The sequence below is a fragment of the Peromyscus leucopus genome, chromosome 5, assembly GCF_004664715.2.
Source record: "Peromyscus leucopus breed LL Stock chromosome 5, UCI_PerLeu_2.1, whole genome shotgun sequence".
Classification (NCBI taxonomy): domain Eukaryota; kingdom Metazoa; phylum Chordata; class Mammalia; order Rodentia; family Cricetidae; genus Peromyscus; species Peromyscus leucopus.
In genome coordinates this window covers 71,294,046-71,319,039 of record NC_051067.1, presented here as the reverse complement: position 1 = coordinate 71,319,039, position 24,994 = coordinate 71,294,046, and the positions used below count along the sequence as shown (strand labels likewise).

At 42.9% G+C, this 24,994-nt stretch overlaps 2 protein-coding genes and 1 pseudogene across 4 annotated transcripts; all 3 read right to left on the bottom strand.

Moving 5' to 3' along the window:
- Nucleotides 1–2,704: 2,704 nt before the first annotated feature.
- On the bottom strand, nt 2,705–12,720 carry Bmi1 (BMI1 proto-oncogene, polycomb ring finger). Of its 2 annotated transcripts, none has more exons than XM_028870460.2 (10): nt 12,113–12,720; nt 7,553–7,683; nt 7,144–7,240; nt 6,518–6,573; nt 6,379–6,429; nt 6,124–6,232; nt 6,005–6,044; nt 5,628–5,726; nt 5,319–5,399; nt 2,705–5,231 (listed from the first exon to the last, which is right to left on the bottom strand). In XM_028870460.2, exons 2-10 carry the CDS (start codon nt 7,662–7,664, stop codon nt 4,902–4,904), a joined length of 975 nt encoding a protein of 324 aa, XP_028726293.1. In that variant the 5' UTR covers nt 7,665–7,683; nt 12,113–12,720; the 3' UTR covers nt 2,705–4,901. The 2 variants fall into 2 exon arrangements, with proteins under 2 accessions (XP_028726293.1, XP_037061886.1); XM_037205991.1 differs by lacking the exon at nt 12,113–12,720 and adding an exon at nt 11,748–11,837.
- Nucleotides 12,721–13,383: 663 nt separating this feature from the next.
- Nucleotides 13,384–17,135, bottom strand: Commd3 (COMM domain containing 3). 2 transcript variants are annotated; one of them, XM_028870464.2, is made up of 8 exons: nt 16,943–17,130; nt 15,556–15,667; nt 15,382–15,445; nt 15,250–15,284; nt 14,861–14,921; nt 14,720–14,776; nt 14,572–14,631; nt 13,384–13,716 (listed from the first exon to the last, which is right to left on the bottom strand). In XM_028870464.2, exons 1-8 carry the CDS (start codon nt 17,079–17,081, stop codon nt 13,657–13,659), a joined length of 588 nt encoding a protein of 195 aa, XP_028726297.1. In that variant the 5' UTR covers nt 17,082–17,130; the 3' UTR covers nt 13,384–13,656. The 2 variants fall into 2 exon arrangements, with proteins under 2 accessions (XP_028726297.1, XP_028726298.1); XM_028870465.2 differs by having other exon boundaries at nt 13,701–13,783; nt 16,943–17,135.
- Nucleotides 17,136–23,174: 6,039 nt separating this feature from the next.
- Nucleotides 23,175–23,268, bottom strand: LOC114693959 (annotated as a pseudogene).
- Nucleotides 23,269–24,994: the final 1,726 nt, after the last annotated feature.

Here is a 24,994-nt window from a genome sequence, read left to right as displayed (position 1 = left end):
CCGGCCGCCGGCGCCTCGCCTCGCGCCTCGGTGGCCACGCGCGCGCCCCGCGTGCGCGCGGCCCCGGGGAGTGGACGGCGCCTGAGAAGGAGCCCCGTCCCGAGGCCGCAGCCCGGCAGCGGCCGCCTCTCAGCCCCGGGGCTCCGGTGCTGCCAGCCCGCCGGCCCGCGGGGTCCAGCGGCCGCCCGAGCCCGGTGGGGCCTGACCAGCTCACTTTCAAATTTGGCGGGAGCGGCGTCCGCGGGCAGAGGGCGGCGCGAGGCGAGCGGCGCACGCGCAAGATGGCCTCCCGATCGTCCCCCCCACACCCCCGCCCGCCCGCCCGCGCGGCCTGTGCTCGCCCGCCCGCGGTGGGGAGCGGCGGAGCGCGCGGCGCGGCTGGGACCTGGGGGAGCCCGGGGTGCAGCTCGAAGATCGAACCCAGAGCAGGGGCGGAGGGACGCTTCCTCTCCAGCCTGCTCCTGATGGGGAAGGCATCCCGGCCGGCCGTCCACGCGTGGTTATTAACTCAGGCGTCCCGCTCCTTCCCACCCCGCGCTGGAAACTATTTTTTTTTGGGGGGGGGGGAACAGGTGAGACAATCCAGACAATCACCCTGGTCCCCGGCTTTATTGTCTGCAACTCTTTGCCTTGGTTGGACTACCTTCCTTGGTTTCTGGACGGGAAGACTCTCAATCATCTGCAGCTCTCTTTAACGTTGCTCGCCCTCCGATTTTCGACGCGTTTCCTTCTTATCCTGGTCCCTAGCTTTCTAAGTCACATTGCTCCTATCAGCTTGGGTTCTAGCTGATTTGGGACAGACTTGGAGATCTTCCAACCTACCTGAACCTCGAAATCACGTCCATTTGGAAGTTAGGGTTTTATGACAGCCCCAAATTAATGCCAAGCAGGGATCTTTTTATTGATGTGTAGGACCAAGAGAACACCAGCTTTTTTTTTTTTTTTTTAAGTTCTTCTGATAATCTCTGGAAGTAGTATTTTTATGGCGAGGGTCAGAGAAAAGGTAATTTAATTCAAGTTTTTATTGAGTGCTTTACTATTTATTCAGAGGGCTAAATGAGATTTCAGGATGAGTTTTCCACTTGAACGTTTTCAGAAAACCTATAAGATCCCTGGAATGACAAATGACTTCTGATGTCGTCGTCTTGGTGAAGGCGGTTATAGTAAAGTTCTTCGTGTGACAAAGACCTCCAGAAATTACACACTAAGAAAAAGAAACTGATGCAAATAAAGGAAATCCGTTTCAGGAACCAAAAGAAAAAAAACGTTTTAAAAATTAACTGCGGAAACAGGAAACACTAGACTGTGCAAACATTTTTCTGAGACTTTCATAATCAAAGCTGGGTGATCTTGAGATTTGCAAAGCGATTCTCTGGTTCAAGGACTTCGCGGGACTGTTTCTCAAGTCATGTTTACTGGAGGCTGGAATGTGTGATAACTTGTTTCTCTTCCTTACACAGAACCTGATCCTGTGGTCCCATTTGAGTTCAGGGGATATTTTTCGGAAGAGGGCTGTTATTGGTTCAGGAGTCGGATTTTTTTTTTTTTAAGCTAGTTTTAGAAATAACCACCTGTTGTACTGTTCATTTTATATGGGAAGAGACTTCCTTAAGAGGTACATGTGTATCTAACTCAAGAGCTTTTAATTAGAGCCGGGTGGTCCGTGTTCCATTCCATTAGGTGTCTTAAAGGGATATGCAATTTTTGAGAAGGGTTTTGTGTGGTGTTAGAAGATGCACAGATCTAAATGATGGAAAGCCAAGTTATTTCAAACGCAGTTTGATTAAGAGCCTTTTGTTTGCTTCAATCTCTGGTGAAAGCACCGTCAGAACTTCTGTCATTCCTGGTACAGTGGGAGCAAAGGTGTCTATCAAACCTTTAGAATACAGGAGAAAAAGCAAAACAACTTCCTTCACCCCAGGATGCTGAGTTCCTGGTGCAGCGTACTTCTGAATCTTATTCCGTCTAAAGCTATAAACTACGTAAAAAATAAATAAGTAAATAAATAAAATCATACATCTTCACTTCTTGCTGATCGGTACAAGTACTATTTCATGTGGGTATTTTAAGTTCCTGTTAAAGGCTTCAGAAAAAAAAAAAAAACTTTTTGATAGGCCCACACAAACATTACAGTGTAATGAAAGACATCACTAGTTTAATTTCAACCCTTGGAGAAACAGGAAAAGAAGGAAAGGTCCCACCAGTTTGCTCACGTTGTATTTTACTTCCTGAGAACCTACCATCTGAACATTCGCATATGGAAATGAAGCAATGTGCTTAACTAGTAAGTCAACTGAAGGGCAACCCTTTTCTACTCAGTGCAATTAACGGCCGGCAATTTAGGAGGTAAAAAGTACTTGGAAAGTGTTATGCATGTGTAAAGCAAGACAGATCACTATTTACACAGCAGCAGCAGGGCCCCATTTCTCTTTCTACCTTTAAGCTATCTGTGGGATCAATTTAGGCATTTTCTGTAGACTACTTGGTTTAGCTTTGTATTCTAGGATTCTAGAATACATTTAGGAGTAAAAGTCAAACTTTAAAGTCAGTTTTTCATGTACCCTAATTTGGTAAATTACAAATTTAGGAGACTTGATAGATTTCACTTTCTTAAGGTGAAGGTTTTTCAAGTGGTAACTTGGAAAGGTTTTAAACCTCAGTGTTAAGAGCAATAATGACTAGTCACTTAAGAAGCAAACCGTGATTCATCTTTCTCTTGTTTTATTAAAAGACAGTTTTTTGACTGAAATATCTTTTAAGCTTAAGCAATTTTCAAATTGAGTAAGGGTAAAAAGCCTCTTCCCAGATCCAATAAATGGAAATGTTTTCAAGTATGATGACACACTGCCGAATAAGCCTTTAAGTGCCTCTGATGTTTTAACAAGCACTTTCAGAAGTCAGTCCATCATAGAGGGTGAGATGTCTTCTGTCCTAGATAACATCATGAAAACCTTGAGAAAAACCTAGAAAAATGAGTTAAATTCACCAAAAATTGGCAAACAGTGGTAACTTTTGCTTCAAAGATTGTAAATAAACAGATACATCTTTCATTGGGCTTTCAAGCAATATACAACAAAGCATTTACTTAGCAACATCATTTGAAGACAACAATGTATTCTCCTTAGGTTTTAGCTCTTGTAATCCACTACAGGGTTCCCAAAACTTATGCACATTGTGCTTTTCATAGCAAATTTTTAATTAAAGATCATAGCTATTTTCTAAATGAATATCCTTTTATTGAATTTTTCCAATTAAAAATGAAATTTAATTTTACATCTATAATTAGAAACAACACACACAATAGGACTGTACAAATTTAGGTCAAAATAAAAATATATGTATTTGTGGCTTCATAAAACATCATTTACTGAATCTTTAAAGAAAGCAGAAGTAATAGCAATATATGTAAAAGTAATGATTTAATGGCTATAAGCAAGACAAAGCAATAGAATTGTGCTTCTTTTGCAGACTGGAGACAATGAAATGCTTAGCTACAATTTCCCATACAAACATGAAACAATATTCATATAGAATAAACATCCTCACAAACAACCAATAGATGATGAACACACACTAAGTTCGACCAAAGCAAAACAGAATGGTGGGATCATTCATATTTTAAATTCAACATGTTTACTCTATTTCAAAATACCTGTAGAAACTCATAATAAATTGCTTCTATTTCCAGACATTACAGAAAAGGCAGATTCCTTTAACTATGAAAACAACTCTTAAATTTGAAATTATTATTATGCCACATACACTAAAAAAGTTGTAAATAAAATGCTTTCCTTCAGCAATCAGCTGGTTGACTTTAAAAATCTACTTTAGAATTCCAGTGATAAACAGTATTTAAAAACACATTAATTCTATTTTAACCAAAGGAAAATTAAAACACTATTTCCATTTGCCTTGGTTAAAATTTTTCTTTACTGAAACATTAATTTTGAAAGTATTATTGGAGAAAAGCCAGAACTATGATGATCTGCCATTTGGTTCTAAGTGGTAAAGAATTTGAAACTAGTCATCTACATGAAAACAAATTCTGTGCTGGTGGTAAGTAAGCCTCAACATGGGGTGCACTATGGGTATCTGCAAAGGTCGAACCAGTTTGGGGAATTTTAACAACTGTTTTTGAATGCATGAAACACAATATTTTTATAGTATTTATAAATATATCATACAATACTGTTTCCTGTTATGTCATATACCAATATGGCATTGTACAACAAGCATAATGCCATCTGATTCTTACAAAAGCGAATCATTTAAACAAGTCAGTACAATAAACGGTCGTACCCGCTTTTTAGGCATACAGATTGTAAAACTGAAGTTTCCTTTGATCATTTTGCGGAGCAACAGAGAAGTAAAAATCAAACAGGAATTAAAATGGCTAAATATGCAAGAAATTGTTATTCACAGTGACATGGCTACATAGAATGCATTATTCTATGCGTATTCTTTCCATTTGTTGAAGTTCAAGGTAAAAAGCACTTGTTTTCTACAGGTCCACAGAACAGCATAAGAACAGGAACAATCAAAGAGAATGTAATGTCGACAATGTTAGTTGAGATTAACAAACTATGGCCCAATGTTTCTACCCACTGCAGAACGTTTCCAAATCCAAACAATGGTCACAGAAGCCATTTCACATCTTTCCTAACACAGAAACAATCTTGCCTGCCTTCTCAGAATCCAATTCTTTACAGAAAGAATCTTTTCAATTAACATCCATATGCTGTATCATCACATATAGTCCACCTTTTATGGCCAAATTTAATGTCACTACAAAAGAAAGCAAACTGGACGATAGTCACATGTATTAGCATCTATAAAGCTGTAATGGATTTGAAGGTATCTAAATCAGGGTTGAAAAATCTTTTCCTTAACAGTCTCAGGATTCAACCAGATGAAGTTGCTGATGACCCATTTATTGATGATTTTCGAGGTCTACTGGCAAAGGAAGATTGGTGGTTACCACTGGGGCTGTTGCTGGTTCCATTCATAGTACTGGAAATGTGAGGGAACTGGGGGTGAGGAGACTGCACTGGAGTACTGGGGCTGGGCAAACAAGAGGAGGTGGAGGGAATACCTCCTGCTGGGCTGCTGGCCTTGTCACTCCCAGAGTCACTTTCCAGTTCTCCAGTGTTTGGCAGTCCATCTCTCTGGTGACTGATCTTCATTCTTTTACAAGTTGGCCGAACTCTGTATTTCAAAGGAAGTGGGCCATTCTACAAAGTTTAAAGGAAAAAGAAATATCACTCTCAATTCTTTACATGAATCTGGCCAACAGAGGTTAAGGGTAGAAAACCACTTACTCTTCTCCAGGTATAAATGTAGGCAATGTCCATCAGTGTATAGTAATCCTTTAGAGGTTCCTCTTCATACATGACATCAATCTATTGAAATATATTTCAGGTATTCAGTGATAAAAAGACAAAGATAAACTCTTATGTTTTTGTCATCTAAACATAATCCAAAATGTTTTCAAAAGCATCTTCACCAGCTATTTTAAGAGAGAGCTTAAACTTTGCCACCAAATGTAAGGTTTCTTTGTATTGCTTTTTAAGGTCCAGGATCAGAACTGGAAACATGTAAACATCTACATAAATGCACGAGGTAGGTACCTGGAAAGTATTCGGTATGTCCATCTTACTCCTGAGAAACTTCCTCAAGTGCATCACCGTCATCGCTGCTGGGCAGCGTAAGTATCTTTTATCATTCACCTAGAAGCACAGTTACAAACATCATTTTCTCCTAATTCCTAACCTTCAGGTAAAAAGAAAGTTTGAATTGCCTAAATATGATTTTTTTAAAAAGTACTAATATCCACAACAAAATACTCAACTAGTTATATTTTTAATTTACTATTGAAAATACTAAATCAACAAATTCCCAACACAACTTGGCCATTTAACAGCATCGTATGGGGCCCCAAGTATTGGAAAGGACAACATAAAATGAAGGACCCCAAATCCCCTTGGGTTCTGTAATGTGGGCATACCTCCTCCTTAGACTTCTCTTTGTTGACCTTCCGATCAGATCTAAGAGACAGACAGTGACTGGTGAGACCAAGCATCTAATAACCACTTTACCATCAAACACATTTCCTGGAGAACTTACCTGCTCTGGTCAAAGAATTCAATAGATAAGCTTATTATCTCATCATCAGTTATAATTCGCTTATCTTCATCTGCAACTTCTCCTCTGTCTTCATTAGAGCCATTGGCAGCTATAAAGACATTTTGAAATTCGATTTTAAAAAACTGAGTATTTTGCATATAAAAAGATAGAAGGGGTGATTTTGAGTAGACACAATAAATTACTAAATAGATTTTCTTCCCCAAATAAAATATCTTTTGTCCCACAAAAGTTTACCATCAGCTGAAGGATGAGCTGCATAAAAATCCCTCCTTCTCTTCATTTCATCTGAAAGGTATGAGAAGGGGAATACAGAAATTTGGTCCAACAGATAACACCAACCATTTTTTAAAATTCATTTAATTAAGTTACTCACTTTTGAAAAGCCCTGGAACTAGTTTGTATACAATATCTTGAAGAGTTTTATCTGACCTGAAAATGGAAGAATCAATTAATATGGCAAAACTAGAAATGTTCTTAAGTTTTGGGTATTTTTGGTGTTTTGGTTCTTTTACTATTGTGATACAGTGTAAAAGTACACTGATAAGAAAAACAGTGAGGTCTCTGTAGTAGTTCTTCAAATCAGCTGGTCCTTTATATTTAATAATTAGTTCTTCACATTTATTGAGTCAAGGGAACTGGGTCTTTCATGTAACTAACTTCACTAATAAGATACAGAAAAGAATAGAGAAGCATTGAGAAATTATTTTTGTCTGCCATTACGTCAATAAAGCAATGCACAAAAGAGGGCAACTAATTCATTTTTAAAGGACAGAAAAGACACCTTATAACACTGGATGATACTGTTGAGCTTTGTCTAAACATAGTCATCATTAAGATGGTAAGAAATTAAAGTTCTATCCCCTCCCCTATAAATTACACATGTCAGATTAGGACTCAAGAATAAATATCCTTCAAAGCAAAAACAGGGATGCCTTCACCACTTGTGAATTATGCAATTCCAATAACAACTACCACCAAGAAATGCCAGCATTTCCCTACCTTATATTCAGTAGTGGTCTCGTTTTGTGAACTTGGACATCACAGATAGGACAATACTTGCTGGTCTCCAAGTAACGCACAATACATGTTTTACAGACTAGAAAGAGGAACATAAAAAGGTTTTGTAAGTTTACAAAGTAGAGGTTCAAGTATTAACAGTATCAGAACTTAAAATTCAAGGATGGGAAATGACAAGGGTATTTCTCAAAGTAAAAAGTGAAACCAATCAACACCCTGAACACTACATACTGCCTAATTGTAACAAAATCAGTATCAAATCACTATATGTAAAAGAAAGTAAATCCCACAACTGTGTACTAACATCTAAGGAATGTGGGAATGTCGCTAGTTTTAACAACCAGGATGAGCCGTGAACTGCACAGGCACAAGAAGACTCTGGTGTACTTACAGGAATGTAGACATTCTATTATGGTAGTGGCATCAATGAAGTACCCTCCACAGAGTACGCACATTAGGTGGGGATTCAGCTCAGTGATCTTGATTCTGGTTGTTCGATGCATTTCTGCCTGATAAAAGATCCTGCAAGACACAAAAATATTGGCTGTAATTCAAAGAAAGAGAATCAAGATTATCTCCACAACTCTTAAGTAACCGTATACCCTGAAACACTGGGTAGTTCATAAAACTCGTTTAACACTGTACAGCTGGACTCTCCAAACGTTTCCACAGAAGGAATTTACTAATGAGATCAGAACAACCTCCACTGAAATGGTGTAAAAGGATCCAACTAAATTTACTCCTGGCCTTTCAGGTCATTTCAGGAGCGAGATGAAAAGGTCTGGGGTGGGGGCTGGGAGCTGAGTGGATTCAGGTCTCTTTCTTCCATCTGTCCTCCAACTCCTCAGACACCACGCAACTCTTCAGGCACCATGCAGCCCCCGCAGATATTTACCAGCCACTAGGGCTTGATATCTAAGTCTCCGAATTTACTGTGGAATTTCCTGCAGGTCCTCCAGTCAAAAACTTCGGGATATTTTAGACAGCTCAAGCAACTAGAACCTGGCAGGGCTCAGGCCCCACAAAGAGAAAGCGCTCGGTGCTGCCTCCTGCATCCCTGGCATTTCCGGACTGGGTGCACAGGACAGAAGCACCTCGTGGGCCTCCGCTGAGGCCTGGGCGCCGAGGACACCGGCGGGATGTGAGGGGCGGATCCCGAGGTGCCCCAGGCTAGGTCTTGCTCCGGATTCGGAACTCGCCTCTGTTGGGGTTTCCATAGCAACTTACACTTACACTTGGCATCCGGCCACCGCTGCAACTCTGTGAGGAGCTGGCCAAGCCGAGCCTCTGCGGGGCGTGCGGGGTGGCGGGCGCGGGGAGGGGCGGGGCGGGGTCGTAGGGTGCGGATCTTCGGGTGACCGCCACCGCAGTCCCAGCCCCAAAGAGCGTGCACCGGCCATTCCAAACACTCTCCGGGTCTCTTCCACATCCATTGGGAGGGAAGAGCTACTTTCTTATCTTGCCCTTTTTCTGTCTGTCCTGTTAGCAATCGCTTCGTCAGAAATTTCACTTAGAGATCTTTTGAGAATTGCCAACTGTGCACTTAGCCCCAACCCGGCAAGGCTCGAGTTGCAGAGACGTTTATTGAACTGAACCTCTAAGGCTCCCTTCTCTAATAAGTCCTCCAGTAGATCAGATGAGCCATGCAAAGTTTTTGGAAGGGCTAAATACTGAAATCTGTTTTACAAGGGCAGAAGGAGGGGCAAACTTCCATTTGAATAGACTACCCTGGAAGCAAGAAAAACTACTCTAGTGGGCAGGATCGTGACAACCTGTAAAAAGCCATGTGACCAGCCCATTCCCAAAGCTAAAGGCAGAGTAAAGCTTGGGCACGGAGAAACAAATGTCATTTTCTCATCTAACTTCCATACAATACTCACAAGATGAAATGATAATCCCAACAGACACATTTTAGAAAACTCACAGTTGAGAACTGTCAGCAACACCATTCCAGAAAGTCATCAGGGAAGCCAATTACCTAGTGTGCTGCTGTGGGACGCAGCTTCAATTACTACCCTTTCACTACAGACTTCGGGCGGCTGACCCTCTACACCTGACTGAAATACATCCTCAAAGCTGTCTGCAATGGAAGTCTAGGAACTTGCATAATTTGTAGTAAAATGCACCGGGGGCTTTAATTTTAAGGAAATTTTCATACAGACGAGGGAAATAACAACTAGCATACCCCAAGTGGCTGGAAATTACAGCAGTGAGTACTAAAAAATGGCCCAAACACAAAACAAGCTTCTCTGTGGATGTGGCTCAGTGGCAGCCAGTGACTTCAATCAGAGCATCTTTAATGACTTGTTTAGAATACTGTCAACAAATAGCATCAACCTAAGTAGAGTACTGGAGGAGGTGTGGATGGAATCATGTCTCCAAAGGGCAAGATCCAAATTCAACTCTACTTAGTGATTACAGATCACCCTGCCTGCTGCTTAAAGGAGCTCTTCTGGTGAGGCCACGGGCTCCTTCCTAGAAAGATGGTCAGTGAAGCTGATGCTCTGCCTATGAGAAGCCATAGCCTACTCACACCACCTATCATAAAGTTCACCAAAGGGCCCTGCCTTCTCCCTCTGTGCTACAGAAGGCGCATTCTATTCCATAAGTTTAAATACTAACTCAAAACAACAGTCAAGCCTCAATGGAAGGTGATTACTAGTTATCTTTGAACACTTCAGTTGCATGAACTTGACTAAACCTTTCAAATTCACCTTAAATTGGAATTCTTGCAACTCTCCTACCTCAGTTGAAAATAATTTGGCCTCTTTTCCATAACCATTCATAATGCTAATCAATTACCACTTTGTTATTAACACAAACGTTGATTCTTCATCATTTTGTCCTATTGGATAGTACTGGCAGCCTAATAAAGACTTTCTGGAATGCTTAGTAAAACTTAAACAATCTCTTGCACCACAGAAACTGCCTGTAGTAAGCTAGTGAAAACACAAGCATATAGCGTTGAAAATACTCAATGGTTAAAACATGCCTTTACAGCCTACTCAGTTGAAGCTGGCAGTTTTCAGTTGGAGGCCTAACTCCAGTAAGGTCCAAATGACAGAAAACAGAAGCAAGCTCTTATGTTAACAATCAGCTTGACGACTGCAACCTAAGAAATGCAAATGAACTCCATAATCCCTTTGGGGGCTCACTGCTCAAATGCGAATATGGGTAAAGTTGGGGGTGACTTGACTCATGGGGAGAACTTTGCCTATTTGGACACTTAACATACACCCAAGAGCTCAGTGATAGAGTATTAATGGACTTATCAAATACATCTAAATGCTTGCTTGCCTTACAAAAGTGTGTATGTGACTGTATTTGAGTGTCTACACATGCATACACAATCTTTTACATAGCTTTAAAGATATTATTACAAGAGTATAATTTGCCCTGGTAGGTTATTTCAAATACTGCACTTTTGTAGGAGATATATGGAAATGAACTGGGATATATATATATATATATATATATATATATACACAATTTTACTTAAGAAAAAGAATCAACCTCTGAAAAATTCTCCTTAACCTGTCACTATTCTATTTAAAACCCAAATGTTACTGCATAGTCTCACAACTTGGTTACACACATACCATCAACAATTTACATTCTTTAGTATCAAGGCTTTACTACGTTTTACAACGTGTTTCCAAAGGGTTGGGGGGGGGCTCCTATAAAAATAGGTTGAGCTAACATCATACATCTGCATTTGGGTAAACATGCCCGGAATTTTTGCCTACTTTAAGGGAAGGGGTTAACACTCAATTCTCTTTCAGATATTGAACCGTGACCACTAAGCCCACTAAATCCTTTTATTGCAATTGGGAATGATCAAAGTCTCTCTCCTTGTTTATTTCCAATTATTAACTGTAAAGCTCTGGGGAAAAGATCATGCTCCAGCGCTGTCAAGTCCAAATGACTACGTAAACATAAGTAATCAATGCGTTAGTACTCCTTCCCCAAAGCATCCCCTTACTACATGACCTATGCTGACATTTAGCGAAATCTATAAAACATAGTGGACCTAAGTCACGAGTCTCTGCGCATCCCACAGAATGGGGGAAAGTTGTAGTGTCTTCGAAGGAAAAGAAGAAAAAGGGGGGGAAAGAAGTGGACAGAGAAAGGGAGCCTTCGAAGGCAAGGCTAACGACCAGTCACCACCGTCTTCACGACAAAACAAAGCTCTAAATTTGAAATGCCCACCTCCTGGAGAGCTCGCCCCCAGCACGCATGGAACCCCCACCCAAGACTCCCAACAAATACCACCTTGAAAACTTTACCCTTTCCAACACAAATGCACAAGATCTTGGAAACAACTGGGAACCGCCATCTTACCAGCCATCCAATTTCACACAAGTGTCCCTCCAACTTAAGTTAATAACATTTTTGTCCGGGCTCCCCCGAGCCTAACACCCACCTCGTCGGGATCGCTGCCCCCCACAGTACCCGTCCCTATAAAATGGGGGCGTTCCCTGGAGGTTCAAAGACCTCCAGAGCCCTTTCTTCGGGAGAGGAGGGAAGCCACTGGACCCAGGCAGCGCCCGATCTCGGGATCCCGTCCCCATTTCAGCAAAGTCTACCTCTCAACAAAGGGCGCAGCGGCCGCGGGAGCCGCGCAGGCTGAAGACACAAGTGCCGCTCTCGGGGACCATGTGCGGCGCGAGGGTGCCGGGGGGCGCTCGGGGGAGCGGGGAACTAAAACGTGGGGCGGCGCGGCGCGAGCGGGCGCGGGCGGCGGCTGGAGCGGCTGGAGCGCGGCCGGGCGGCGCTGGTACGGGCTGCGGGGCGTCCGGCGCCGCGGGAGGTGGCGGGCGCGCGGGCGCGGGCGCGGGGCGCGGGCCGCTTGCCCACGCTGTCAGCTCCGCCGCCCCCCCTCCCACCCACACCGCCCCGACCCCCACCGGTCCCCGGCCACGGCCCGCCGGCGCCTCCGCCTCCTACGTACCCGGAAAGAGCGGCCGGCGCGAGGCGATCGGAGCGGGCGGAAAAGACAATGAAAGTTAAAAGTCGTTCAGCAGAAAATGAATGCGAGCCAAGCGGCCATCTTGGAGCGAGCCGCCGCCGCCGCTGTCAATGGGCACCGAGCGCGGCCGAGAGCAGCCGCGGCCGCCGCGCTCGGCTCATGCCGCTCCCCCGCCGGCCTCCTGCTCGCGCGCTGCGGCCTCCTCCTCCCGCGCGGCCTCCTCCGCCTCCGCGCGGCCTCCGCCGCCGCCTCCTCGGGGCCTCTCCTCCTCCTCCTCGGCGCAGCCGCCGCCTCCCGGCCGCGCTCGGGGGAGGGCGCGCGGAGGGGCCGAGCCGTATTATTCTGCGGGGCTGGGAGGTGTTGCTAAGCCGGCGCGGGGCTCCCTCGCCAACCTCCCCATTGTCTCGCCCGGTCTCTGCCTTTAATAGTACGATTATTATTTCAGACTCGCGTGGGGGAGGCGGGCGGGCGGGCGGGCGGGCGGGGGGCGCCGAGTGTGCGTGCGGGCGGGGAGGCGGGCGGGGGAGGGGAGGAAGGATGAGGAGGGGGAGGGGAGGGTGGAAAAAAATGCACCGCTGAAGGCAGAGTGGAAACTGACACCGGCTCCAAAATGGCTCGGAGTCCGCCCGCCCCCTCCCCCCGCCCCCCGCCGGGTCACGTGCTCCCCTCATTCCTTAAGGGCGGCCTGGGAATTAGTGTCGGTGTAGTCGGGCCCGTGGCCGCCCCCTCCCCTGCGCGCCGCGCGCCCAGCCCCCTCCCCTCGCTGCGCGCCGCGGCCGCGGCGGCGGCGGCGGCGGCGGTGGTGGTGGCGGCATTTCTCCACAGCGCCACACGCCGCCCGCTCGGCGCGGCCCGCTCCGGCCCCGCACGCCGCCCCGCCCCCCACCATGTCTCCCGCTCGCGGCGCACACGTCCGCGGGGCCCGCCGCCGGGGGCGCCCGGCCGCCGCTGCCCCGCTCGGCCCCGCGGAACCTGCGCCGAGTCAGGCCCCGCGGAAACAACAGCGGCCGCCCGCCCGCTGGTGGCCGGGAAGAGGCGCGCGCGGGCAGCAGCCGGGCTGGCTCCGTGCACAGGGGCGGGCGGGCCGGCGGGCGCAGGTAACGGGCCGGCCCGGCTGCCAGCGCGGCTCCCCGCACACCTTTCCCGCGGCGCTCAACCGCCCGGGCACCGCAGGCGTCCCGAGCCAGCGCCAGGGGCTCTGCTTTGCACACACAGTCGGCATTCACACACAAACTCCACACAGAATACCGCCCTTCTTGTGGGAACGCCACTTATTTATTCAGGGTACGAGACTGTGATAGGGCTTGAGATCGCTCCAAAAGAGGGAGTGCATGCTTAATACTGAAAATTCAAATGCTGAGAGTTTCCCTCTTAGCCATTTCACGTGTGTAAAAAAGTGTCAAAAATAGATGTGTGGCGTAAGTTCAAAAGGACGCTCTTTTTCTCCTGAAAATGACATCCAGCTCGCAGGGTCCTGCAGGAGGCAAGGCGTGTCTGGTTTTCCTCTAGGCTCCTGGGGTCCCAGGTTACAACTGAGTTGCTCTTTCCAGGCTTTTTGAAGCATCCTTAAGTTTCCCCACCAAATCCTAAAAGATGTACAGCTCATGTCACAATTTTGGGATACAAGTAAGGAAGCGCCCAACTTGGAGGCAGCTGCAAGAAAAAAGTCGGAAGAACACCTAACGAGTCTAAAATTAAAGGTGGTTTTAACCGCTGGCAAATAAATCACTATCCAAAGAAGCGCTTCCCTTACAGGATCTTGTCTTCGAACCAACTATTCAAGTTCTAATGAAAAGAGAATTTCTCACAGAATTTTTGCAGGCGGAGAATATCTAAATTGTGTCCACAACTCCTCTAAGGAAGGTTATTATTTACACACATTTTCTAACTTTAAGTGTCATTATTATTTAAACTGAAATGACTGCAGATGTCTCTGGAACATTCAATTTCATCCAAATTTTCAGGGATGATCTTCATTTTATTTAGTTGGTAAGAAATAAATTCGTTGTCATATCCATCAATCAACGAAAATTTCAATTCTTCAGCTTTACACTGACAATATAAACAGTTTAAAGAACTTATGTGACTTTCCCTTTATAGAGTAATTTAAAAACTACTGCTTAAAAATACAACTTCAGAAGTTTAATTTGTGAAAGGCATTTTTAAATCTCTGCTCTTACTTTTGCCCAGTTTTACTGAATCAGATGCATGACAAACGGAAGGAAAGTGTACTGAACACACATTTTAGAAGTAAGTTTTAATGAGAAGAGCAAATACAGGCTACTGGAAATATACCTATCTAACTTTGAAAAGTGAAGTCTATGTTAAGTTTCTGCCATTCTCCTTTGCCATTGAGTCCTGAAGCATCATTATCTGATGACAGGCAGACAGACAGCAGCTCTAAACAGAAAGGAGCATACTCAAAGAGCCTCATACTGTACCTGTAACTCTTCCATACTGCAGCTAAAACTAATCTCTGGGGAGGACCTGGAATCACTGTTCTGTGGAAGAAAAAATGCTGTTTATTTAAATCAAGGAAAGGAAAGTTTTTGTTACACATTTCATTTTTAGACAAGGATCTATACCTACCTCTACATTTAAGGTCACCAAATATCCAGGTCGGTACATCTTATGAAGTTGATTGGTCTAAAACAACACAAAACACCAGTCTTTAACCTAATTTTAAAAAAGTTCCCTAAACCCCTCTATAGAGAGTTTGTTAAACTTTACCTTTATCTGATATTCCAAGCGCCAAGAAACATCAGTTATATGAGGGAGAGACCTGCCTATACTGAAAGACAAGGATAATTTTGTAATATCTACAGAAAAATTTTCAGTATCTGCTAAATGATGTCCTTCCCTCCTCCACCCACTTCATCCCACTCTGAACTTAAGGTACTGTTGAACTTCATCTTCAAAAGAGTAAAAGCATCTAAGATTAAGTCAGGCTCCACCTTTAAAAACATTAGCTTAACTTCAATTGTTCCCCATGCCCTTTGGCCCCTTTATTTTGGGGCAGGATCCCAGGATTTTGGGCCGGGTTTGTTTCACACCAGCACACTCCATTCATTACCCACAAGTGAGAAGTGCCCCAGCCTGACACCCAACACAGTACCTACCTTCCCAGTAGGATTTCAAGAGAATTCTTATTATTCTGGGGAGGGGGGGAAAAAAGAAGAAGAAAACACATTTTTGCAAACAGAACAGGGAAAGGGGACTAATTTTTAATTTAAAAGTTTAAAGTAAATAACCTGATACTCCGTACAAAATATTTCTATTCGATCTTGGTCAAATTTACAGTCTTCAAGGTAAGTGCTGGAGGGGTGGGAAAACAAACCAAGGTTTAGTCTCTGTGTTTAGGGACTGAAATTACAATCACAAAGATACCACTTAACAACCCAGGGGCGTTTAGTTAGAGCCCGTACCTCAGAGTAGCTTTGTCAAGTCCGTGCTTCCCTGCCTCCAGAATGCAAGTTGCAGCTGCCGCATGACAATGCTTTAAGACCACTGGGTCGATATGTTTCAAGCCTGGGTGATCTACAATAAATTAATTGCTAATGATTACAGATTCTTTAGACCCCTTGTTCCGAAGAGGAATATTTTGGTTTGGGTAAAACTTCCTTTCAAAAAAAGGATAACAAAAACTCAAGTGTCAATGAATGAGATGAACAAGGTCAACTGCAAAACAATAAAGAGAATAATACATCAATAATCTGCTGTCAATCTCTCTTCAATTACCTTCTTTTATTTTGTCTTAGTATTTTTTTTTAAAAATACCAGGCCTCAGAGTAAAGGGGGCAGTGGTTGCTGGACCGACTGGAAGCAAGGGAGAAACTGAAGATGGCTTACACAGTGTAAATTTCAAAATGAACAACTTTGAAAAAAAATGACATTTTAGAGTAATTGGTTCCGTGGACATAAATACACCAAGGAAGTTTGACGGGAGGGCATACACTAGAATGTACAACAGAAGTTTCAAAATCGCACTAGTTTACACACACACACACCCCGCTCCGAGATTAACCCAGGTGGTGGTTACTATTTTTTACTTGAAGACCAGCTTCCACTTTCATATTTTTTGTCCCAGTGTCTAGTATGAAACCGGGGGGTGAGGGGTTGGGGGCCGGGGACGCACACAACCAAAGAGATCTGAATTGTGTTGATACATTTAAGGACATAACCTAGACGTGATCTGTCTTGAAGTACGCTCTTAATCCATAATGCCAACCGCACTCTGCGACCAGACATTTAAAACTGTCTCTCTTCCTGGTAACCGCTGCAGAACAAAACATTATGCGCCCTCCTCGAAGGTTCTGGGAGAAGAACCTGCATTTAACACACTGAACTACGGTGTTGGAGTGATCACAGGCTCCGGAGGTGTTCTCGAGGGTGGAAAAATGTCAATGCTATTTGACCCAGCTGAAACAGACCCTTTTCACCCCCCTCTAGCCCCGCCGAGGGAGCATGAATCACAGGACCTCCCCAGTTGAAGTCCAAGTGTCAAAACAGCCGCAGCCTCCGAGAAGGCTGAAAACCCCACACATTTAGGCCACAAACAAGACTTGAACGCGGCTTTACAAAGGAACAAAGAGCCTGGCAGGGAAACCAGGCCAGGAGCGTGGAGCTGGCCGCCTGCAGGTGCCCTGCAGGGGCGGGAACGGCGCTCGGGGCCCGCTCGGGGCCCCACACTCGGGCCGAGCGCTGGGCGAAGCCCGGGGACTTGCCCGGGCCGGGGCTGTGCCCACGGCGCCGGGCTGGCGGCTCTGCCGGGCGCCCCTCCGCCCAGGCCACGGCGGCGAGCGAGCCGCTTACCTAGCGCGGCCTCGTCCGCCCGGGCGTCCAGCAGGCTCTGGAAAGCCGCCCGGAGGAGAAGCGCGAAGGCGTTGGAGTCAAAGGAGCCGGGATCCGCCAGCGTCTGGACGCCTCTCTGCACATACTCCGAGAGCTCCATTGTGAGCGCGCCGTGACCTTCGACATGCGCACCACGTGACTCCCCGACGCGCGCCCAGCTGATCGGTGGCGGGCGCGCGCCCGCGGCCGGGCGGCTCGGGGAGGTTCGGCGACGGCTCGGGACGGTTCGGGGAGGTTCGGGCCGCGGCTCGGGGAGGTTCGGGAGGGTTCGGGCAAAGCTCGGGCGGCGGCTGGGCCTCTCGGCCTCGGCCGCCCTGCGGGCCTTGCGCGGAGCGCCCCGGCCTTTCCTACTCTCTGGGTGCCGCTGGCCTCGGCCTCGGCGGCCGCCGTCGCCCATCGGAGGCGCTTGGCGCTCACCTGGGACCGCACCCGCTCGGTCCCCACCGGGCCCGGTGCCGAGAGGCGCGGGGAATCCCTCCGCCGCCACTGCGGCGGCGAGAAGCGGGGCTTCGGGACGGCGGGGGGCTGAGTGCGTGCCAGCCTAGCCCGCAGCGCTGCCCTTTTGTGAAGCCGTGGACAGCGAAATTTACCAATTTTCCCTTGTCTTTGTCACTCCAGGAATAAGGCAGTAGATCCCTGCGTGGTGTGCACCGAGACACCGGCATAAAGAGCGGGGGTGCGCGCGCCGTCCTTAACAATTGGGAGGTTAATAAATTATTCATGAACGTATTTGACAGGATTATTAAAATTTTTATATGCTGCTGCAAATAAATACCTTTCAAAAGCACTCAGTGATATACATTCTGTGCTCCCAAACTCATTACGTCCGTGGCTTTAATTACTCAATCAACAGAGTCTTCATAAATATATATGATGAGATAGTTATCTTAGTAAAGTTCGGTTAGGAATGGCAGGATCTTTAGTAGAAATGAATTACTTTTTCAGATACCCATAACTTCAAAGAGAAATCCTGTGTAAAGTTTAACTCCCCCCCCCTTTTTTTTACTCCGAAGGTGGTTTAGGAGAACAAGAATAGTTCTTTGTAAAGAAAACCGCGAAGTAAGATACATTAGACATTTTTTTTTTAATCAAGAGAGTTTGAAAACTAAAAAAAAAAAAAGAAGAAGAAGAAGAAGAAATTTCCAAATCTTGAAGGATGAGGGAAGGGCCATGGAACAAGAAATGTGTTTTACTCTTCCGGAGCGATAATACATAACGCCAGATTCAACACGAAATACTCTTGTTTGCCCTAATTTAGGTGCCTGTTTGTGGGGGGAAGGTTGTTATTAATGAATAAAGTCAATATGCCACGTTACACCGACGTGTGCACAGTACCGCTCTTCACAGTAACAGGACGCGAATGGAATGTTTTCGCCTCCAACAAGTTGAATAGCGTTGAATAGCGAGGCTCAGCGAGCTTTGAAAAGCACGTGCAAGTCCTTCTCTAGGTGAGAACACAGCAGCAGGAAAGGCTTAGAGGTCTCCTTAGGGCTTTAGGAAACAAATACCCATTAATTATGCTCTTTTTTCTTCCCATTTCTCTATTTCTTTTTAAACTCTGAACCCCCATAAAATGACAGTTGAAAAATTTCAAGAGACTTATTTTACAGGGCAGAACCATCTATATGTTAATTTTAACAACACCCAAACACTGTGTTTATTATATATTTTATGACCACTGAGTGTTACCACTCAAATAGAATTTGAATTGATAACTCTGATCAAACTTTAGTATCAAAAATGTGTGAGCATGGGCTTTTGAAATGCAGTTTTAAAAAAGAATAGTAAGCAAGTGGTAGTGAGTTTATCTTCATAAAAGCTAAGAAATTCACAGTGGTTGTTTTTCCCTCACATTACTCTCTTGGCCATGTGTCAGCAGTTGGAGTCTATGTGTCTCTTCTGTCTAAATAGATTCATGTGTTAGGCCCCCCAAATGGGTACATTTCCAGCTCTCACAAAAAAGTTAAACCATAATGTTTTCTCATGCTAAAATTTGGATTTTCTTACTATAGGTCAATTTCTTTTTATTTTCTTTGGTGAAGGCGCAGGATCAAATATTTCATTTAATGAACATGTGTGCCTTTGATAAACTGTGGCAATGTATAGAAACATGATCATTAAATTCATGCTGTAGACTTCCTCGGCCACAGTCATAAAATCAATGCATTTTATATTGTTAGAAAAACTGAATAACATTCTGAAAGTGAGCAAATACGAACTTAAATTTTTTGCTTCCGTGGCTGAAAACAGCTTTGAAACTTCCATTAAACTTTACAAATTTTTGCAGACTTACTCAAAGACTGTATCTGACCTCAAAGCACGTTTTAAAAGAGTAGTTTTAGGGAGCTGAAAAAACAGTATTTAAATATCTTCATATCAACAATGTGGCTTGCTCTATTGTTACAAATATTGAAGTACCAGGTACTGATAAATTTGTTTTGCTATTTAGGAACCTAGAAGTTATTTCAAGAACTAAAGAACATCATTTGGAACAATGTTTTAGAGTCTCAGAGCACAGTGTATCCTTTCAACAGGCTGTTGTTTTAACAGCTGAATGTTGGCCACTGCACCACCCTTACAGCGGCAAGTAACCAGGGCTTTATCATGATCTCTGTGTTCAGCCTTCCCCAAAGGCCTTATTGCTGGATGTTTGTTAGTTTTATGAATTAAAATAAAAAAAAACCAACAATTTTTAGGTGAGCAAGTACTTTTGCTTTTGTGCAAAGCAAGCTGAGAGAAAGTATTCTTGTATATTAAAGAGGCCATTGGACATCTGCGGGCAGGAAGTCAAAACTAACATTCAGGAAGACCTGCAAGATATCCAAAAGTTTGCCAGACTATGGGAAAGAAGGTCTGTTTGATTCCGGCCCATCAAACAACCTGCTCGTTTTCCATGAAGAAAGAAGGCAACAAGATGTAAAGGCTACTCATACAAAAGAAACCATTTTGCTTATTATTCCCAATCCGTTGTCTTTGATGGTTAATTATAATAAACTCTTAAAACATTCACTAATAAAAATGGAATTTATTGTTTTTGTTTTTTTCTGCTAACCTTACCACAACCGGACAGTTGAAAGAAACATTTAACTAATATACATGACCTTTGAAGAGTTTAGATCAAAAGCATTTCAGTACAGTTTATAAGACTATCCACACACATTTGTTTTATTAAGTATCTTAACTTGGTCAGGCACAAATTGGGCCTAGTGATTTGAATGATCAGGTTTTTGCACATTCAGAATCATAGAGTTCAAGTAACCTGAGTATTAAGAGGAGATACTAAAGCTTTTGTTTTTGAGTTAATATATAAAATGAAATCTCAAATAATTTTTAAAATGGCCATTGCTACAATAATTAATTTAGAAGCATATAACAGTTTTCCTCAAGGTGATCTAGCTTAGTCTGTATATGTGGATTTAAGAACAAAATGCAAGTTCACTTCAATGGAGTCCGAGTCAAAATGGGAGAAAAAGTGAGATGTGAGGTAACTTTAAAAAAATTGGAACCACAGAAGTAGAAATCCATGATAAAACTTTCTCTTAAAACACTCAGAAAAAGCCAGGATTATGATTTTGCACAAGTATTTTGGGTTTTCTCCTTGAAATTTTAATTTAAGACATTGAAATTAAGTACTAAGTAGCTTCATTTCCATTTTGATAAGATTTTTCACCATTTTGTACTATTTTCTTATTATTAAATGAATACATGTAAAGTATAATAGCTTCAAAATTGAACAATAAGGAAACTTAAATAGATTAAATCTAAGATTCAAAAAGGCCAAAGCATTACGCTGATAAGAATTTTTTTTTTTTAAGGCAACATCTTAAGGCCTTTCCTGAAAGAAGGATGCTAATTTTGTTAAAACTTTGGAAATAGAGAATTCTATAGTCAAGATAGTGACAGGAAATCTTTTGCACCTCTGAAGCGACATGTGGGGACTGCTGTCATGGTGCCATGAACAGTTTTGTTAGCTACTAAAGGAAGAATAAGACGACTGTAAAATTAAAGGGGCATGCATGAACATCAAGTTACATATTTTTAGTATCAGGTCTTTGTAACTAATCAGTGTAGAAAATAAGAAAGACCTTTCAGACAGACTTTCTAAATATTAGTAAATAATTTCTTCCCTTTAGGGACAGGGTAACATAACAATAATGATGCCCAAGTCCTTACTTTGAAGCAAGCAAAGCAGCTCAGTTACATGGGAATCCATGAGCCACAGACACCAACACTGTGAAAGAGAAATGAGGAAATGTTTCGTGAGAAGGAAGTGGATGAACAAATGCCGTTTGTCAAACGATGAAAGCAAATTTTAATTACAAGGTGAAGAAACTAGGAAGAAATGAGAAAAAGAGTATTCGTGAACCATCCAAGGAGAAAAGAATGGGCAGAAGTTTAAGTCTTGGAATTTCTGCACAAATAGGAAACACTAATTTGTCTTTAAACTCATCAAGTGGCCTAAGTGACTGCTATTTCCTTAAAAAAAAAGAAAAAGAAAAGAAAAGAAAGAAAAAAGAAAAAAAAAGAAGCAAGTTTACTCCAGAAACAACGTTGTTTTTATTTCCATCACCAGGGAACAGCTGTGACAATCAGGAGTTGGTCAGTCATCTAGTAATTTCTATAAAATAGATGAAATAAAACACTTAGCCAAAAAAAAAAGGGGGGGGGCCTCTATAGCAGGGTTTTGATTCGGTCATTTGTGAATGACCCATGGTTAAGCTAAAAGAAGGTAAAAAATGAAGCACAGACTTGTGGAGACAAGTTCATGCTGATGAATATATCAAATTCCTTGTGAGTACAGCCTGTGCATTACATTGTTAGGAGATTTTTAAGAAGAGAGAAAGGAAAAGAGAGAAATTAAAAGTAAGGAAGCGGGTGTAAGCAGGAAGGAGAGAGATCAGGGTTTACGGTCGACCAAGACTTCCTTAGCTCACTGGTTCCCACAGAGCATCGTGGTAACATTCAAGGTGAACTGGGTGGGTCATCATCTACGGTGTTCAGAAACGCTTTGGTTTCCAGGTGTTCCATATCTCAACTACAGCAGGGACTGTCTGGCATTATTTTCCCTCTTTGCTTCTAGAAATATTCTCAGGCCTCAGAAATTGGAATTTTAGTCAGATCCATGAATTCCAGCAAAACCACAAACAAACAGGCCTATGCCAGGTAATATGGTTGCCTATAGCAATAACTTTTTTTTTTTTTTTTTTTTTTTTTGGTTTTTTGAGACAGGGTTTCTCTGTGTAGCTTTGCGCCTTTCCTGGAGCTCACTTGGTAGCCCAGGCTGGCCTCGAACTCACAGAGATCCGCCTGGCTCTGCCTCCCGAGTGCTGGGATTAAAGGCGTGCGCCACCACCGCCCGGAAGCAATAACTTTTAAAGTTTGTATTTTGAGAGCATGCTTTTCACATATTAAAATTTAAAGTGTAAATACCTCATTTATTTTAATCAAGAGAATTTAACTTTCAAAGGTAAATCCAAACAAAACGAGAAAAGGGGAAGGAATGTTTTATGGATTAAAATGCAGATGTCCAGACTCTGTCTTTGTTTATAAACTGCGAGAGTTGACAATCCTCACTTATCAAATGATACATTCTGGCAGGAAAATTACATGTAGAAAGGATGCTTTGAATAAATGCATTATAAACACTAAAAAGACTATGTTAAACATACTTTGAACTCACTTAAAATAAGCATTTAAAAGAAAATTAAATTTTAAAAGAGACTGGGGGTGTAGCTCAGCAACAGAACACTTGCTTAGCCCATGCAAGGCCCTGGAGTCAATCCCTAACACAGATAAAAAACAAACCCACAAACATGCAAATGACTTTTAAAGAGCTTGGCAAAGAAAGGTCTAGAAAAAAAAAAGGTTTGTTTTCAGAATAGATGTGAGATTTATTAATGAGCATGCTTTGGTGGGGTGTAGAGGAATTCATCGGTGGACGCCCTCAGGCATGCAGAGCTTGCCTTTTCAGGGAACCACAACTGGGATGTGTTTGATCCCCACAGCCATCAGAGATGAGTTTGGCGACCATATCTTCAAATTCATCTACACTAAGCTTGCTGAAGCCCCACTTCTTCAAGATGGGGATCTTCTGGTGACCAGGGAACTTGAACTTGGCTCTACAAAGAACCTCCATCACAAGTCCGTACTCTGCAGCTTGATGAAGATGGACTTGATGACCTCATGACCTCACCAAGGTTTCCGGGGTGCTTTAGAGCAACCTGTAGAAGCAACAGGTTATATACATTACCAACAAGACTGCTGTTAACAGTCAATAAAAGTTTTAGAATGTTTTGAAATACATGTACAATTTAAAATAATACTGGTTTAGAACTTAATATTTTAATTATGATTATTAATGAATATGTCATTTTCAACAAAATCCATATTCTATTTCTCCTTCCAAAATAAAACATAGACTTGAAACAATTTTGTAAGCAGTTCAGCCAAAAAAGTAATTTGTAGGAAACCTTAGTAGTTCCACTTTCTCAAATTTCTTGCATAGAAAGAATTTTTCTGAACAACCTTTGCTGATTATACTAACTTCAAAAAAAAATTCTTTTTTTTTTTACTGTTGAGAAAGCAAGTACCACAAAAACAGATACATCTTTCCTACTGTTTCTTCCCGTGCATTCAGTTTTTTCTCTTTGTTTCATGAGTTTATTAAGGTTTAAAATATAATGTTGTAATTTCTTCAAATGTTACATTCTAAATTAGAATTGTTTTCTTTGTGCTTCTGGGGATTTATTCAGGCCGTGTGTTTGCTAAGCAAGCATAGTCCCAAGCCCAGGCTAGAAGCCTCTGTGCAGGCATTTTCTGTGCAAGCATTTTCACCCACATTTTAAGGAAAGGGGTTGGGTTGAGGCAAATTTTACAAAATCTTTTCCTTTTCTTTTTTCTTCTCCTGCCTGGAGCTGGGGTTCAAACTGAGGAACATGCAGGCTAGGTAAGTTCTCTGCCACTGGGCTACATCCCTGGGCCCATAAAATCTTTTTAATGTAATAAAATACCAAGAAAATATTGTTAACTGTTAACAGGGTGAAACGGGGAATTGTATTATATAGTCAATTTAGTCCGTGAAATTAGAAACCTGGACCTCTATTACCAGTATTTACGTAATTACTCAACTCCCCAGGCGTGTGTGTGTGTGTGTGTGTGTGTGTGTGTGTGTGTGTAGAAATAGGTCTTTATCATTTGGAGTACCTTAAAATCATCATAAAATAATAATTTAAATCTTATTTATAGTTCTCTATAAAATCCAGGTCAAGAAATAAAAAATTCAGAGAATAATAATAATACAGATGGATGGAAATGTATGGGGGGGTGGGTGTGTGGAGAGATCCCAGACACTCTGAATTGCTTTGAAAAAAATGCTTGCACAGAAAATGCCTGCACAGAGGCCTGTGCTCTAGCCTGGGCTTGGGACTATGCTTGCTTAGCAAACACACCGCCCTGGATAAATGCCCAGAAGCACAAAGAAAACAATTCTAATTTAGAATGTAACATTTGAAGAAATTACAACACACTATTCTAAACCTTAATAAATTAATGAAACAAAGAGAAAAAACTGAATGTAGGAAAGATGTATCTGTTTTTGTGGTACTTGCTTTCTCAACAGCCAGAAAATGAAATAAGCTTCTCTTTGCTTTTTTAAAAAAACAGTGAAATGTTCTTAATTTTTTATTTTCATTTATTTTTATTTATGAGACAGAATTTCTCTGGGTAGCCCCAGCTGTGCTGGAATTCACTCTGTAGATCAGGTTAGCCTCAAACTCAGAGATCCGCCTGCCTCTGCCTCTCAAGTACTGGGATTAAAGGCATGCACCACCATGCCTGGCCCTCATAAACTTTCCTTAACTCAAGACAGAGAATTTTAAATGAAGCCCGAGTATAATAGGTAAATATATACCAATGCTATATAATATATGACATATATAGGCCCAAGTATAATATATAAATATGTATTTCTTAAATAGTAGAAGAAAATTGTTATTTTTCTAAAGCAATAATAGT

Bases quoted from the DNA above. Each gene is read 5' to 3' on its own strand.
- Bmi1 (XM_028870460.2), bottom strand. From the start codon at position 7,664: ATGCATCGAACAACCAGAATCAAGATCACTGAGCTGAATCCCCACCTA. The intron at 7,241-7,552 runs GTAAGTACACCA...TCCTCTTTCTAG, and splicing joins AATAGAATGTCTACATTCCT to TCTGTAAAACATGTATTGTG. The intron at 5,727-6,004 runs GTATGCCCACAT...CTGTGCTTCTAG, and splicing joins AAGAGAAGTCTAAGGAGGAG to GTGAATGATAAAAGATACTT.
- Commd3 (XM_028870464.2), bottom strand. From the start codon at position 17,081: ATGGAGCTCTCGGAGTATGTGCAGAGAGGCGTCCAGACGCTGGCGGAT. The intron at 14,777-14,860 runs GTAAAGTTTAAC...GTGTTGTTTTAG, and splicing joins GCTTGGAATATCAGATAAAG to ACCAATCAACTTCATAAGAT. The intron at 14,632-14,719 runs GTAGGTATAGAT...TTTCTTCCACAG, and splicing joins TGGTGACCTTAAATGTAGAG to AACAGTGATTCCAGGTCCTC.